This window comes from Lissotriton vulgaris, chromosome 7 (genome assembly GCF_964263255.1).
Source record: "Lissotriton vulgaris chromosome 7, aLisVul1.2, whole genome shotgun sequence".
Lineage (NCBI taxonomy): Eukaryota > Metazoa > Chordata > Amphibia > Caudata > Salamandridae > Lissotriton > Lissotriton vulgaris.
In genome coordinates, this window is record NC_141695.1 from 707,209,130 (window position 1) to 707,224,912 (window position 15,783).

A 15,783-nucleotide genomic window follows, 5' to 3' on the forward strand; every position below is an offset into this window, starting at 1 on the left:
TCAGCGGCACTTCGGATCCAGTCCTGAAAAGTTGAGGCCGATAGTGCCGGAGTATTTCCACCCTGAGGACGGGAGGAAGCCAGGGAATGTAGCATCTGAGGCATATCTGCAGTTTTCCAGGCACGAGTGCCCATTCTGGTTCCAGGCCTGGAGACTAAAGGGGCAACAGGTCGTATGTCTATTTGAAAGATAATGGCCCTGTGGTCAGACCAAGTAATTGGGATGATATCTAGTACAGATATGCCAGGGTCATTCGTGAACAGACCATCAAGGGAGTGTCCAGCTTGATGCGTAATGCCCTTGACTAGTTGGTGCAACCCTAAGTTGGAAAAATCAGCTGTAAGTTGGGCAGTGTCGGAGTTGTCCTGCTCTTCCAAGTGAAAATTAAAATCTCCCAATATAGTATATGTATCAGAACATATAATATTGTCGCTTAGGTCAGAGAGGGAGGAAAGAAAAGAATTACGGGGGCCAGGGGGACGATAAAGTATGACACCCTTTAGTGCCTGCTTGGGGGTAATGCTAATAGCAAAAGCGGCTGATTCACAGTTAGCCGAATTTATAGGATCAAGTGTGGTACGATATTTATCCTTAAAGATAATAGCAAGGCCGCCACCTCTTCCTACAGGCCTATCGTGTCTAACAACACTGTACCCAACCGGAGTAGCATTACAGAAATCCGGACCAGACCCGGCATCTGCCCAGGTCTCAGTGGCAAACAGTAGATCCAGATCATGAGTGACAATAAATTCATTGATATAAAAGCTATGACATGGAAGTGAGCGCGTATTGATGAGCGCAGCTCGACATCCATGCGAAGCTCTGTCCACTACAACATTGGACCTGCCCTCCTGTAGCCCAGAAAGGGCAGGAATACTGGATTGAGGAAGAAGATATCCACAGCCTGGACACACAAATAATCGAGTGACCGTCGCATCTTTCAGGGGGGCAATAGTACAGGTCGGACTGATCTTACCAACATTCAACTCTTTTAAGTGCCGGGAAGAGTACATCAGTCGGGGGGCAGGGGTTATGGCCCTGGGCCGTGTCCGGCCGCAGACGGGCGCAGACGGGCTTGGCTTTGGCGCGGCTTCGGCGCGCGCCCGCTGCGCCAGCCCGCTGCGCCGTCTGGACATGCTACTAAATATATGGGACGTGAGGAGGGCGGGAGGCCAGCGCGACTAGAGCGCAGCCCCAGCCCACACCCAAGATGGCGCCCGCCGCCGCCTTCCACAAAACAAAAGCGGTAAGGCGAGGCAAGAGAAAGATAATACAGCGTGAATAGGTGTCAGTGTGCCTGCTCTCAATTCCCAACTAAATCACTGTATTTAAAAGTCCCCCAAATTATTTAGCACATAAAAGAATGAATTGCATAAAAACGCTACTTTATTTACTCAAAGCAGCAGCGTGTCAGAAACAACTTTGGCAATTCGAAACATTATATTAGGGAATATTTTAAGGTTATTTTTGCTAGTTGATCTAGTTAGGTCAAAAGTACAATGATGTTGTGATTCACAGCCAATGCAATTTCTCTGATAACATAATGGACAGAATTTACAATGATTTTCTGATTGGCACATGCACTTTATGAATTGATAAAGGGACAGCTTTAAAAACACAATTAATGGTGATTCATGAAGTCAGTTTTGCATGGAGTCATCTATTCTACGTGCTGAACCTACACGAAGTATCCAGTGATATTTGTGACACCTAGAAGCCTGGAACTAAGTGTTCTCGGAAGAGGTTCAGTAAGGGGACCGGGGAAAACAATGGAAATAGGATTAACACCAAAAGGGTCATATCTTGTCTGTATTCAATAAACAGTGATATAACACTTCCTACACTCTACATGATTCACTTGTTAAAAAGTGCAGTTGATGGGAGAATTAAAGTACCACAACAGTCTCCATTTTCACATCACTGTGGGGAAAGAACGTTGTATCGCAGAAAATCCGTTTCTATAGAAATGAAAAAAGGATTTTTATTATTTAACCCAATAACTCAAGGAGAGACTTGTGCAATCTCTGCAGAGTTGCACTTGCAAACTGAGCATTGTTGTGGGAGATCCTGTAGCTTGTGCAATTTGAGTCCTCTAACTCAGTGGGAACACACACATATGTTATGGAGTTGCAAATGAAGCCAAGCACATGTACATTTCTACAATCTCTACAATTCGATCACATACATTGTGTCATTATCATTACATATGAATTAGTAAATCCAGTCAATTTACTTTAAATACATTGAGAATGCCAGATACACCGTAGTAACGTTAATAGCCGAAGGCATGATCGGAAATATTGCCGCCTAAAAAAAAGATTGCGAATACTATATGACCATTCAACATACTCTACTTTGACCCCTCCCTTATGGTCTGATTTGCTAAGGCCTTGTCGATATCCATGCCTAGGCAATGTTAGAGAATACATTTCAATCCGCGAGGAAGACTTAATAGCTTAAACTTAAGATGGAAAATGTTGTAAATAATCTGAAAAGCAATCTATTTTCCACTGCGTTGTGCTGCAAGTACAGAAAAAACGGAAGATTAAAAAAAAAAACAAGACTGGGATGATAAAAAAAGATGGAACACAAAGGTTGGAGAGCTTACAATCACAAGAATCATTAACTGGCACAGAGAAACGAGCCAAAAACGAAATTTTATATTATTAATAATGCCTAAAAATAAGGTAATAGGAAAACAGGGCTAAACAAAAACATATATAGCTAACAGAGTACTATAAGCTAATAAAGTTTTTAAACAAATGTTAAAAAATAAGTAGTGGGTGATAACTAGAAGAGCTTAAGATATTCTAGTAAACAAGATGCCACAAGATTGGGTCACAGAATAGCAGAAATAAGCAGAAACATACTGGCTATTAAAATATCATGAATAAATATAGTTACAGTGGATTTTCCAAAAAGTGTAAAATGGCCATTGAGAGAAGCTTTGGTCCAAACAGTGCTTAGAGAGGGTTCAAAGAATCAAGCGCTGTATTTGTAAAAAAAATCCTCACTCAATCGTAGAGATGGTCAGTTATTATACTGTTTACAATAGTTTTTAGCATTAAACAATGTTCACAGGGAACTCATTTATCTGGTAGATGCAGTTTCTGCAAGATTAGGTATGGCTTGCATGAATAAATCAGAGGTTCACAAATCACGTTGATATGAAAACATACATAGTGTATATACATGATCAAATATCTCTTGTAATTCTTGTTTTTTGTGTGTACAATGACTATATGAATGCAAAATAAATGATGCTTATTTTGAAGTGAGTACAGTTTAGATAATAGTTATGTGGGCTTCTATTTCTATTAATCCATACAATATTGTATGACTGAATTGAATTGAGGTCCTATGTTATCCTAGTCTCCGATTTATTCACGAAAGCAATACCTAATCTTGCAGAAACTGCATTTACCAGATGAATGAGTTCCTAGTGAACATTGTTTGTTGCTAATCAGCAACACCCAGTTCACAAGGACATATGGGTCGCTCTAGTTTGTTGTGAATACAATAGCTTTTAAGCAGCACCAAATAATGGCGCGATTTATTCTGATACAGCTATGTTCCAATTTTCTGTTTGTAGATCGTTATTCACACACACCTCGGGTGCAATGAGTCAAATGCTAACTTGTTTAAATGGTTTTACGGTGAACGCAGGCACTGTACTAATAACTCAGCCATATGTTTGATTTATGAAAGAGTATTTTTTCCTAGCACACAACCTACTAAATTAAACCGTAAATATGCTTTGTTTATATATCTTTTTTGGCAAATAATGTTACATAATTAATAGCTGGTGGGTATGGTGTCTTCTTTTTCCGAATGTTATTAATGTTGCTCTTGAATTTTTGGACTGTATTTGCATAGCTACCAAGTTTTCAGACGCTTATGCGTGACATTTCCATAGTTTGACTGCAGTCATGAGTGACATTCAACTGCCAAATGTGTGACACTTTGAGTGACACATTTTCACGAGTAAAACTAAGCAATTAAGTGCATAGAATGCAATAAATATAACAAATTACACCCATTTGAGGACTGAGAAGCTCTAAAAATATTCTAAACATGCTGCGAAACCCCTAAAATGAAAGGTAATTTGTATTGTTGAACATCTGAAGGAAAAAAAAAGAAGAAGAAAAAAAGCGTGCCTCTTATCAGTCTACCAATCTAAATGGAAAGGTAGCCTAGTACGGTTAATGCACGTGATGCAGAGCGATCAGATGAGTGACAGCACTACCAATATAAAAATTTAGCATGGTTTGTATTAAGCAAATAAGATTTATTTTTGGGCGTTTCACTAGTTTAGTGATATCCCCACTAAAATAATTATAAACATGTGTTTGAGTCAGGATTATGATAAAACAAATGAACCGTTTTGTGATCAATTAGGATATACTATTATTAGTATGAAGTTTAAACATGTAGGCAAGTTACATGATGTAGACAAAAAAGCAAGAACTGGTGAACATAACATGCATGCTATAGAACCATGAACATTTTCATCATTGCTCAGCGTGGCGGGCGGGGCTAAATGTATGTCAGTAAAGGATGCTTTTGGAGGTTCATGCTTTTGGGGTTTGTGTATTAGAAGACAATCTTCAAACAGCTTCTATCTTTACCTACTACTAGCACTATAATTCTACAAAAAGAGGAACAATATTTGCAAACCCATTCATTAATGAATTAAAACCAAAAATGTGCTATTTTTTGTGTAATAGCTTTTAGTTACTGGAATTCAAGAAATTAATTAGGAAAGTTGACTTTTAAAAAAAAAATTATCTTAATAATGCTGGATTAACACATTTCCACTGTCTTTAAGTGCGAATGGCGGGAAGGAAGAAGCATGGCAGTATGGTGCTGTATGTGCAAATCTCTATGTTCATGTTGAAAGATAACAACACGTTTTTGTATAAAAACGTAATTGCAGAGAGTGTGCAACTCGTGTGAGTAGGCTGGCAGTCAAGAAGTACCTGAGGAGTGTGTCTGCCAGGTTATTTGGCCAGGTTTGGGGATAGGAGGTGTTCATTAGGCTGCTACAGTTCATTGAGGCCAAAGCAGACATGCATGCTGACAAGTGAAATCATGGGCTGAGTCATATCTGTCTTGACTCCCTCAGTCAGCTATGCCTGGCTGCTCGAGGCTGCAGCAGTGTTGTGTGCCCTTCGCTCGGCCGCCTGAACCAGCCAGACAGAAGAGGAAACACTACCCTGCACCCCCGGCCACACAGGTGCCAAGTACAAGCAATAGCATGTTGTTGGTAAAACAACTGAAGCTGGCTGGCGAAATCCATTGGGCGGTTGGTGGCTGGCAAAGAAGAGAGCTGGAGGAGCTATGTGATTGCTATCCAACACCGGTAAACATCCTGAGCTGTGCCGAAGGGCCCACTCGCTCTCTGTCCGAACGCAATCCATTGTCCACTCAATGGGCGTCACTTGTCTAGGGAGGCGCAGCACACAGTGTGAGATACAAGAACAAATAGAGACACTTGTACCTGAACCAAAGACCTGCAGCACATGCCACAGGTGTGTCTCCTGGAGAGGCCGACTGAGCACACATTTGTATTTGCCGCATCGCAGTGCAGAAACAATGTATTCAACGTATTCAAGACTCTGATAAGAGTGTTGATCATCATAGCAACAAGTGGGCCTCCAGGCCGGCAGGCTAAGCTGTATATTGCCTGAGGCAGGCAGAGTTGCAGTCCACAGCAAGTGTGAAAGCACCTGCGAGGTCTGCTTTTATTAATAAATATTCCTGCACAACGGAGCACTTAATCGTACCCATTGTATCAAGGTGTTTGGTAAATGTGTGACGCATGCATTTCAGTGCGGTGATGCAGACACCAGTACTAAAATGCGTTAGTCTAACCCCTGATGCGTGGTACTTGGCAGGGCTGTATTTGCATAAAAATGTCTTTAGGAGGCCTAAGCTTCCTCACTATGACACATCTCCCTGGCGTCCATCTCTCCTTGCCTGTTTCCCCTCTTGTAGTACCACCCTTCCCTTCTTTGCTGCCTGTCTGGCTTTACAGAGCGCAATCTTCAGGAACTCCTCCCACATAACTCTCTGCAGATCCCCAAAGATATGGAGCTATAATAAATTCCTTAATTTGCAGTGTTGTTTGACCGTGTAATTAAAGGCACATGCTTGTAGAAAGCCAGTATGGCCTGTTTTTGTCAGAGGGTTGGACGTGCAAATGAGAAGCATATCACAATGGCATCTTAAGAAATGCTGTAACTTTCTTCATTGGAACGATTTTGAAATAACACACCTTCCGTTGCAATACAAAATAAGTTATCATCTTTCTTATTATATATCCCCTCTTTAGTTCATTTCTACATAGACCATGCACTACCAACAATATATATCATTTATTTGTGCGATATTAAGGCAAGCAGTCTGCACTGTGGGTTGTATTAGACGTAAGTTTATTTTTAACTTGAAGACAATTGGTCAGGCTGGTGTGATGTGTTTTTTGGGGTGAAAGTATAAAATGGCACAGATAAGTTTATGTTGTGTCACTGGTTTTATATATCGTGATATATATGTATGTGGTAGGCAAAGTATGAATTCACTGTAATAGCCTATTTTTGATAGAATGATATTATTCTCAAGATTGTGCAGACAAGATATTGACATGCAAAGTGTTATTTGAATCAAGTAAAAGATAGTCATTTTAAGGTGTGACAATCATGTTCAGTTGTAGATAACGTGATCACATATGATGTCCTCGTTTCAAACCCATGAATGCAGAGTGGGTGCAGAATCTAAACATGATGATCTTTGAAATGAACTATAAATTGAAGCATGAATATAATTTACTCTTCCATATGGTACCAGTTAGGACAGTACCTCATGCCTTTGTGTTGACATAATTGAACAATGGCCGTTTGTTTGATCTGATTCTTCTACAAGCTGAGCACCAGTGGTTAGGAAATATTGACCTCCAACCTTAGGTTTCAAAAGTCTCAATGTTGTCCCACATGCACCACAATAGCTCTTTTTTCCACGCCTTATGTACCTTGATATTGCAATGCAAATTGTAGTATGTTTTACTTGTGTTTTATATATGTATGATCATCTAACCTCCACATTTGTATTATCTCCTGCAAATCCCACATTTATATACTTGTGTGATAAGCCCTTACCAGGTACCAGTAACATATATTTTATTGCAATCAAATGAATTGCAGATCCTAAAAACGGAGCCACAGAAAACATGCTACCCTCCACCCCCCAGCTCCAAAAAGAGGACTCCAAATAGAGCAAGCATTTGCAATGCAATAGGTCTCGCATTATAAATGTTTGAGCTGTGGCATTGCTAATAATAATGCAACACTAGCAGCTCAAAGATTCAGTAATGTTGTTTTATTTTGATATAGCACAAACTTGAGTGAAAGGTGTGTATTTATGTTGCATAGAGTATATGTAACAATGTATATGTGGCACAGAGTGTTATTGTGTGGAGTGTATTTATGTTGCATTATGTATTTATGTTGCATTATGCATTTATGTTGCATTAAGTAGAGAGTAATTATGTGGCGTGCAATTATGTAGTACTGAGTGGTATGTGGAGTGTATTGAATACAGTGTAATTATGTGATATGTAATTATGTGGTACTGAGTGGTATTATGTTGAGTGTAGTTATGTACTCTATTCAATGCAACATAAATACACCCCTCACACCACTCAGTACCATACAATTACAAACCACATATTTACACACTAATCAATGCAACATAAATACTCTCCACATCATAACACTCAATACCAGATAATTACACAACACATATTTACAACACATATTTACAACACATATTTACAACACATATTTACACTCTACTCAATACAACATAACTACACTCAACATAATACCACTCAGTACCACATATGCTTGTTTCAGATATCGTACTGCAGTTAGTTTTACGTACTGTGATCAGTTTCAGGTAAGGCGGCTAATATAACTTCCTGTAAAATACACAACCCATAAATATGCAGTAGTTTTATGAGGTCAAACTAGAAAGGCAAAACGTATACCAGCACAAAGAGTGCTATTCCAATGCTCACTGACAATATGAAGGACGAGAGTGTGCATGCACAGTAGGTATTCTGCCTACCAGTATATAAAAGAGTCTCGGCCCCTTACTATAGCCTGGGTGGGAAATGTACCGTAAGCAGTTTACTGGGCATTTTACCAGGGCAATTTCAGTTATGTATATTTTTCAGTAAGTGTGAGTGGTGACCCTGTAGTCATCATAAATGTCTTGAGCACTGTTGGAAAGAGGGGCATGTATGAACAGTGGACACAACTGTGTTCGCTATGGCTATGCTTTGTGTGCTCTTTTGCCGACCCAGGTCTAAATAGGATGAAAAAGTGTGCCACTGATGGCATTAGCGGGACAGCCATTTCTGCCATATTTACCAGCTCGGATACCAATCAGAGCCATTCTCTGTGATGTGTGGAAACTAGGGTTACTTGTTAACAGCCAATGAGCATTATAATACCCACGCTCCTCCTTAATACCTATGTAGGCCCATTGACCAACACAACAAAGCAACATTGTCTTATTGAATCACATGTGGGATTGATGACTTAATCCATGTAAAGCGTTCTGATGCCCTCGGGTCAAGTTTGCGCTATATAAAACTCAAATTTTTTTTCAACCAGAGCTGGTCGATTTTGCACCAGTATTTAAACCAACTGAGCAATGCGCAAAATGTAATTTATGAACTTGTCACTCGGTCCCATTGTCGTTGTTGCACTGGCCGGTGGGTGCCATTGGTGGAGCAAAATGATACTACACTCCTGGAAAAATTACCCAGTGCTTGTGCAGTTTACACTATCTAGCCCTGTTCCGTGGGATTTTGAAAAAGCACATAACACACCTTTTCTGGATGTTAGGTTTAATTAATCCAATAAACGGAAATAGGGCTGGTTCATATAAGGATGTAACAGAAAGACAGCCCACCGCCAACCTACTGCAGTGTCTATAGACTTCCCTTATGTCTAAGTCTTACCTCGGGAAAACTCAAATCTTAATTCCATTGTCTCAATTGCATTTTCAAAATTAGGCTCTTAATTGCTGGCTCTTGTACATATTCAAAACCCAAAGGGGATGATGGATGGAGTGGTTTCAGCATTTCTGCCATGATGCCATCCACTGGGGGACTTCTCTCCGGGGCCATTAGTAAACAGGGGTCATTTTAAGAATGAAAGGATGAGCAGCTGAAACGGTCCTGCCAGGATCGAAAACGGTAACTTGCCTCTCGTACAATCAGCGCAGCTACTTTACAGATGAACAGTATGTGACTTCTTCAATCCCTGCCGGAAAGTGCTACCTTTTACTCAGGGGGCATAACGCAGGCCCCTGGGGCACGAAAGGGAGGGGGCTCTGTACCCCTGAGCGGGTCCCCATTCAGTCTGAAGCCAATGAATACAAAACAACGCCACCTTCCGCAACAACAAACTCTTAAAATGCCCTTTAGGCCGCCGTTTCACACGTATGCCGAGGGTACTACTCAGTGCCCTCGTGTATTTGCTTGCCATAGGGCAGTGCCGGTACTCTGACATTAAGTTTTGCCCCCCCCTGCTGAGAGTTTCCGGAGTACCCTCTTTCAGGTTAAAGTGCCTGCCCTCTTAAGTGCGGGATTCAGCTGTGCCTGGTTGAAATACGTCTGAAAAAGTCTTGGTTGCACCCCAGTACTGCAGGCAGATCTTGGGCCCTCATGGTTAACCCCTCTGTGCCTGAAACACAATTGCCCTTATTTTCATTCTGACTCTGTGTACCTGTCAGAAGAGCGGCGCCAAGGCACAAGGCGACCGGCAGGGGGATAAGCTGCTTCATTTCCAGACCAGTCTCCAGGGGGATACGGTCTCCAGATGTTGAGGGTGGTGGCCGGTTTGGTGCGGGAGAGGGGGGATAGGTGTGTTCGTGAGAGCCCCGGGAGTTCTGGTTACTAGCCAAGGCCAGGGCACAGGTCTGAAGTGGAACTTGGCCCCTGTGAAAAAGGATGCACTTTACAACTTGGAAGCAGGGATCCTCAGGATTTGAGGACGGGCGCGGCGTGCAGGTGATCTCCGCATGGGTCTGCAGGCACGTGCCCTTGTAGCACAGCTCGCAGCCGGGTCAGAGGGGAAGCTGGCTGAAGAGGCTCTCTTTAAAGAGTGGGGATGGCTCTAGAGCCAAGGATGCAGGGTCCAGCCACTGAGCTGAGCCTGTTGCACTGCGGGGGTGGGCATTGACTCATGCAGGGTACACCTAAGAAGGTGGTGAGAGGACTCTGTGCGGATATTCAAGGCCTACACAATCACAGATGGGTAGGTGGATGGCAGAGTTTGAACCAGGGAGCGGAGTCGGTGGTGAGTCTGTGTTACTCATAGCTGCGGTGGAGGGTGTGGGTGGGAGGTATCTCTGTCCGGGTCAGCGGGGTATCACTGAGGTATCCATGATAGGGGATCCGGAGGTATTCTGCCCCCGGGCTCTGTCCGAGTATAGGAGCTGGCCTTCCTGACAAAGTGTCTGGGGAGAGATGTACCCTGCACCACTTACACTTCAAAGGGCTTAGACTCCAGAACAGACGCACACAGGAACCGGACACCAGGCTTGCCATGGCTTTTGTCAACCCGGACAGTTTGAAGCTCTGACCAGGGGAAGAACGCTCTAAAACCAGTGTTAGGGGTAGGACAGGGAGGGTCCCCCCCACACAAAGCCTGGCCATAGCTATAAAAAGAGGACCCTCAATACCCTTCTTCTGTACACTCCAGGACCTGTGGAAGATTCAGAAGGGCTGCCAAAAGGAATGACTTGCTTCCTGAACGACTGGACCTGCTTGCCTTCATCCCAGGCTACCCATAGTGACTCTAAGGGTCAGTTGGCTGCCCTCCTGTGCAAGCTACAGGGACACATGCTTCTAGAGGCCTCATTCCAACTATTCTGCTGATCAGCTGCAACTGAACCTGCCTGAGGCCTATTGCAGGCCGCTGATGGAGTGAGTCCTGATCCCCAAGAGGTGTCACCCCAGGTCCTGGATCCATGGTTGGCATCAGTGGAAGCTCCTACAAAAAGACCATGGTGAAAATCCTGAAGCTGTGCTCCTCGTGGCCTCCTCCAATGCGTACAGAACCTTTCACGCCGGAGTTGAGAGGATATGCTTAAACAAGAAGGTTACTCTTCAGCTAGACTAACCTGGTCCCTGTACCTTATCGGGCCCGTCCCCCATAGCTGTCAGCCTGAACTTGTGACTTTACCTCGGTCTAGCGAAACCAGATAGCTGCAAGTGGCACTTTTTGGCACTATTTTCACTGAAAATGTAAAAGCTGAATATCTCTGGTTCTACTGATTGGATTTATGTAGCACTGTTATTATTTTATTTATTGAAATTTACTCTATCTTTCTACATTAGTTTGGGATTTTTCTTGTGTTGTGTTTTTACTTTATTACTGTTTGTGTACTGAATAAATACTTTACACATTGCTTCTAAATTAAGCATGCCTGCTATTGTGGCGAACTACCATAGGGTTAAGCACAGGTTAATTTAGTGACTTTTGATACCAGAGCGATGTTTCAAAATGGCTATTTAAGTGTGTGGTATAATAAGTGTTGCAGCCCACCTATTACTAGTTCATTTGCAGGCCCTGGGTATATTACTACTACGAACTTTCAAGTAAATAAAAGGTGTTGATTAAGTGTAGGTCACTTTTACCTTTGCTTAACCCCTTCCCTGCGGGGGGGTTTTCACCTCCTGTGCGGGGGAAGGGGGACCACACGCGGCGCCCCCGTGCTGGTGACGAGCTCAGCTCGTCATGAGGCACAGCGCAGATGCACTCACACCCGTTTTTAGAACGTTCAGCACAGCGGGGAAATTATCCCAGCGTGCAACGTTCCAACGGCCGTGATGAGCTCAGCTCATCATGAGTGCAGCTGCGCTGTGCCTTATGACGAGCTGAGCTCGTCACCAGCACAAAAGGGGTTAAAGGATACAACACAAGCACTTTAGCACGGGTAAGCCGTGGAAAAGTGCACAGTCACAACAAAAACAGGTTCAGAAAGCAGGAGGGGAGAATGAAAAAGTTTAGCGGTGAACCTGCAGAAAGCGCCAGGCCCAACACTGAGTGGGGCTTCTGCAGCTTCAACCAATAACAGCATAGGCCAGGTAGATCAAGCCTGATCCACAAGTGTGCACTGTAATGCTGACTGCATAAAGCATAGGACCACACAGAAACGGATCTCTATATACAAAACAATTCTGCATTAGACATTAAGAAGTCTACGGAATCCATCCGAAATATCTTCTGCAACTAACGTTAATGAACTGGAAGGGCGTTTCAGTTATTGAGGATAATGGAAAATGATTAGTTTCTCCTTATGCTTCTTGTGGAGCTCTCAAATGGACGCAGGGGTGGGCAAAAGCATTTTTAATGGTAATAGCCTCTCATGCAACATTTATGAATGAAGCCCTGCTTGCTATGCATTCCCCAGCAGCCCAGGTGACTCAGTTTTCAATCCCACAGAAGGCAGACTGCATACTAAGCAGAAAATAAAATCCTTCGATTTGTGTTTTGGGGCATCTTTCTGCTGCATAGTCTATACGTGAACCATAAACTGCTACACAGGAGACAAGGGGACTCTGGAGTAACAATCTATATCATAAATTCTCCGACGAATACAGATCACCTCAGAGAGTCAGAAAATGGTCAAAAATAGCTCATTTAAATGGATGCTCTACAAAACTAAATAAGTGAAGATCTGTTGATTGGCATGGCTATTCTTAACTAATACGTGACCAAATCGATCATGCATCGCTCAACACAGTTTATTTACAGATATTTTTATGCAAAACTGTAATGACTTGCATCTGCCCCAGCGGGTAGAAGAGCTATTCTGAATCCAGATGCTGCGAACCCTTGAAATAGGACCAACCACGTCTACTCGAACATCCTGTAAAAAACAGTACCAGTGCCATTGCTGAAGTCAGCACATTTACATACCCAAAACCCATTCTTGTGACCCCTCCTGTTGGGTGTAAAACGTGCACGAGTGCGGTGATATCTTGCATGCTGTCGTGATTGTGCTCTATTACAGTTCTTTCAATCTATATATTAAGTTGTGTTTATTTATCCATCAGCGCGAGCGTGGCCCTGGTTGTGTGGCACTCATGCGAAGTATTAAGAAGTGCTCACTGGGTACTTGCTGTGATGTCCATGTATAGGGGGTTCTTCCAAGGGTGGGAGCGTGTAGATATAAAAGATGGGGTTTAGGTGGTTCACAGATTACTTGAGACGCACCAGTAAGGCTCCATGTGGATATTTCAATAAAGAATATCTCCGTTCCTGTGGTATTCGTTCCTGTGGTATTGGTTCCAGTGGTATTCGATCCCGTGGTATTCGATCCTGTGGTATTCGTGTGATAATCATTTGGAGGATTCCGAGGAGCATTCTTTACATTTTTAGCCATGACTTGGTTACCCATCTTGTGCATTTATTAACGGAGCCCAGTGTCAAATCTATGTTTCTACACCTCCCCCCATGCCCCCCCCCCCCACGAGGCGACGAGCCCTCCTGAGACCCATGAACTTTTGCTCATATATTTCTTGTTCCATTATCTGCTCCTAACTTCCAGTAATACATGAGTTTGTAAACCTACACTCCTGGTCACAACATTTATATTTAGATTAACCAGAATTGTGCTCAATGTTTAATAGAGAGATACATATTTTGAATACTACCAGGGTCACATTTAATTATCTGAACTACTTCAGTTACCAAGTATCATCAATACAGTTCTTGCTTGTTATAGAAATATTTTGATCATTTTCAGTATACATTTAGTGTGAGACAAATACAACAAATAACCACATTTCAGCAATAGACAAATAAACAATGTTATCATCATTATATTTTTCACTGAGCCAGAGCCAGTCGAGTCTTAGGGAGGAGCAGGGCAATCCTGACGGAGAGTGAACAGTATGGTGTCGGGGTGGTGGGCACCATAAGCGTGCATGTGGGTTTGGACGGCTGTCTAAGGACGTCCAAACAGACATGCGCACTTAGCATTTCTCCAACCTGAGCAGTGTTGCACAGCCGGGTGGAGAAAAGGTACAGGCTGGCTTCCAGACCCTGTCTGAGCACCAAGCCAGGCCGTTCAGACCAACCCCGGCACTTCTCTCATGCTGGGTAATGGCATTCTGATTCTGGGCAAATCACTTACACCTGCCTAAAAAACGTAAAACAAGTCTGGTTCACTCACTCTAATGCCATCAGGCCAAGTTCGCGCTCCGTAAACCTGCAGAAATAAGTTTACCTAAAGGAATTCCAATTACATTGCTTTTCATATGAAATATTACCATCTTTCATCAATATTTGAGCCCACATTTTCCAATATTTTACATGAAACCTAAGCGACTGCAAGGAACGTTACACAGTGAAAGTAATTAGTAGGGGTGTGCGAAATTTCTATACTTTGCATTTCACTCAGTTTTTCCAAAATTTCACCTAGTTACATGAAATCAAACATGTCAATTGGTGGAAAATACGTTCTTACATCCATTTTGGACACGAAGTCACATTTTACGCTAAAACACAACGACCACGAACTACAGCAATGCACGCTCAGGTCATGTTCATTGTTCCTGCACTATAATTTTGCTGCACACCGACATGACGCGGCATCATAGCGAGTTTCGGAAATTTCGCTAAACAAGCACAATGCAGAGTTCCTGAAATTAAGCCAAAGGAATTGACAACAGTACACACATGACAATGACCATTGTCAATGGGGTGAAGGTCCAAATACTTCACTGCGCGTGCCCCCAAATGATCAACAATAAAAAAGAAATGCAGTGAAAGCTAGTATGTTCTAAACATAGTCCCCTGATCTTTAAGATTAAATCTAACAAATCCACACAAAAATGCAGGAGTATATGTCTTTAGTACTTAGTGTACCTGTACAGCCGCTGCAATTCTTAAAATAAGGCATGTTTTAAGCAGTATTACCATGAATCAAAGAAGGGTGAAGAGGTACTCACGTCAGTATCAGGTCCTTTGTCCCCGCCTGGACACGCAAACGTGACGAATTCATGGCACCGCTTGTGAACGACAAAACCGCAAACTACAATAAAAATATGCATCTGATTAATCAACTTGCCAATAAGGGAGCATATTTGCTGGAGACATGCTTCACGTCTAAACAAAGACAGGTGTTTTTACAGTTTGTGTCTATTTAAACAACGCACTTAATTCACTGTTGGCCAAAACAGACACAGCCAAGCCAGCTCTTAAAGACACAGCCAGCCCTGCTGGCGAGGGGCGCGATGTTTTGCCTCCGTGTGCAGCAATGGACATACTCAGTGATGCTGGCTTTGTGCGATGTTGGTGTCTGATAAACAAAAAAGGACAAGGCTCCTGCAGATCATATGCTATGTGCAATGTATACACAGAAACAGAGAGAATAAAGGCAAGTCAGCTCGTTAAAATAGCTACAGTGTGTATTGTATATTGCATGCAGACCCATATCAGTTCTACCCACAGGGGCTCAGGGTAAATACACCTGCTAAGGATATGTCACACCCAGACTTCTAAAATCTGAGACTGTCTATAGCTGTATGGTCACAATTAATGGTATTGACAGACACCCATTCACCAAACTTCCATTAGTAGCAAAAGTAGCCTCATGCCCCCACCCGCCCTTTAGCAAACCCTTTCCTTCTCACAACCTAGAAAAGGGCAAGACAGAGAAACTGCAAACAGTAAAAAGGTTTTTAGAGTTCTGTTCCTGTCC

General features: G+C 42.7%; 1 protein-coding gene across 1 annotated transcript in view; it reads right to left on the reverse strand.

The window, feature by feature from the left end:
* The window catches only part of PRKCA (protein kinase C alpha), a 1,234,993-nt gene that overhangs the window by 823,730 nt on the left and 395,480 nt on the right, over positions 1 to 15,783 (reverse strand). Inside the window, exon 3 of the mRNA XM_086930938.1 lies at positions 15,032 to 15,114. Within this exon, the coding sequence (XP_086787064.1) occupies positions 15,032 to 15,114 (83 nt within the window). The remainder of the gene's footprint in view (positions 1 to 15,031; positions 15,115 to 15,783) is intronic.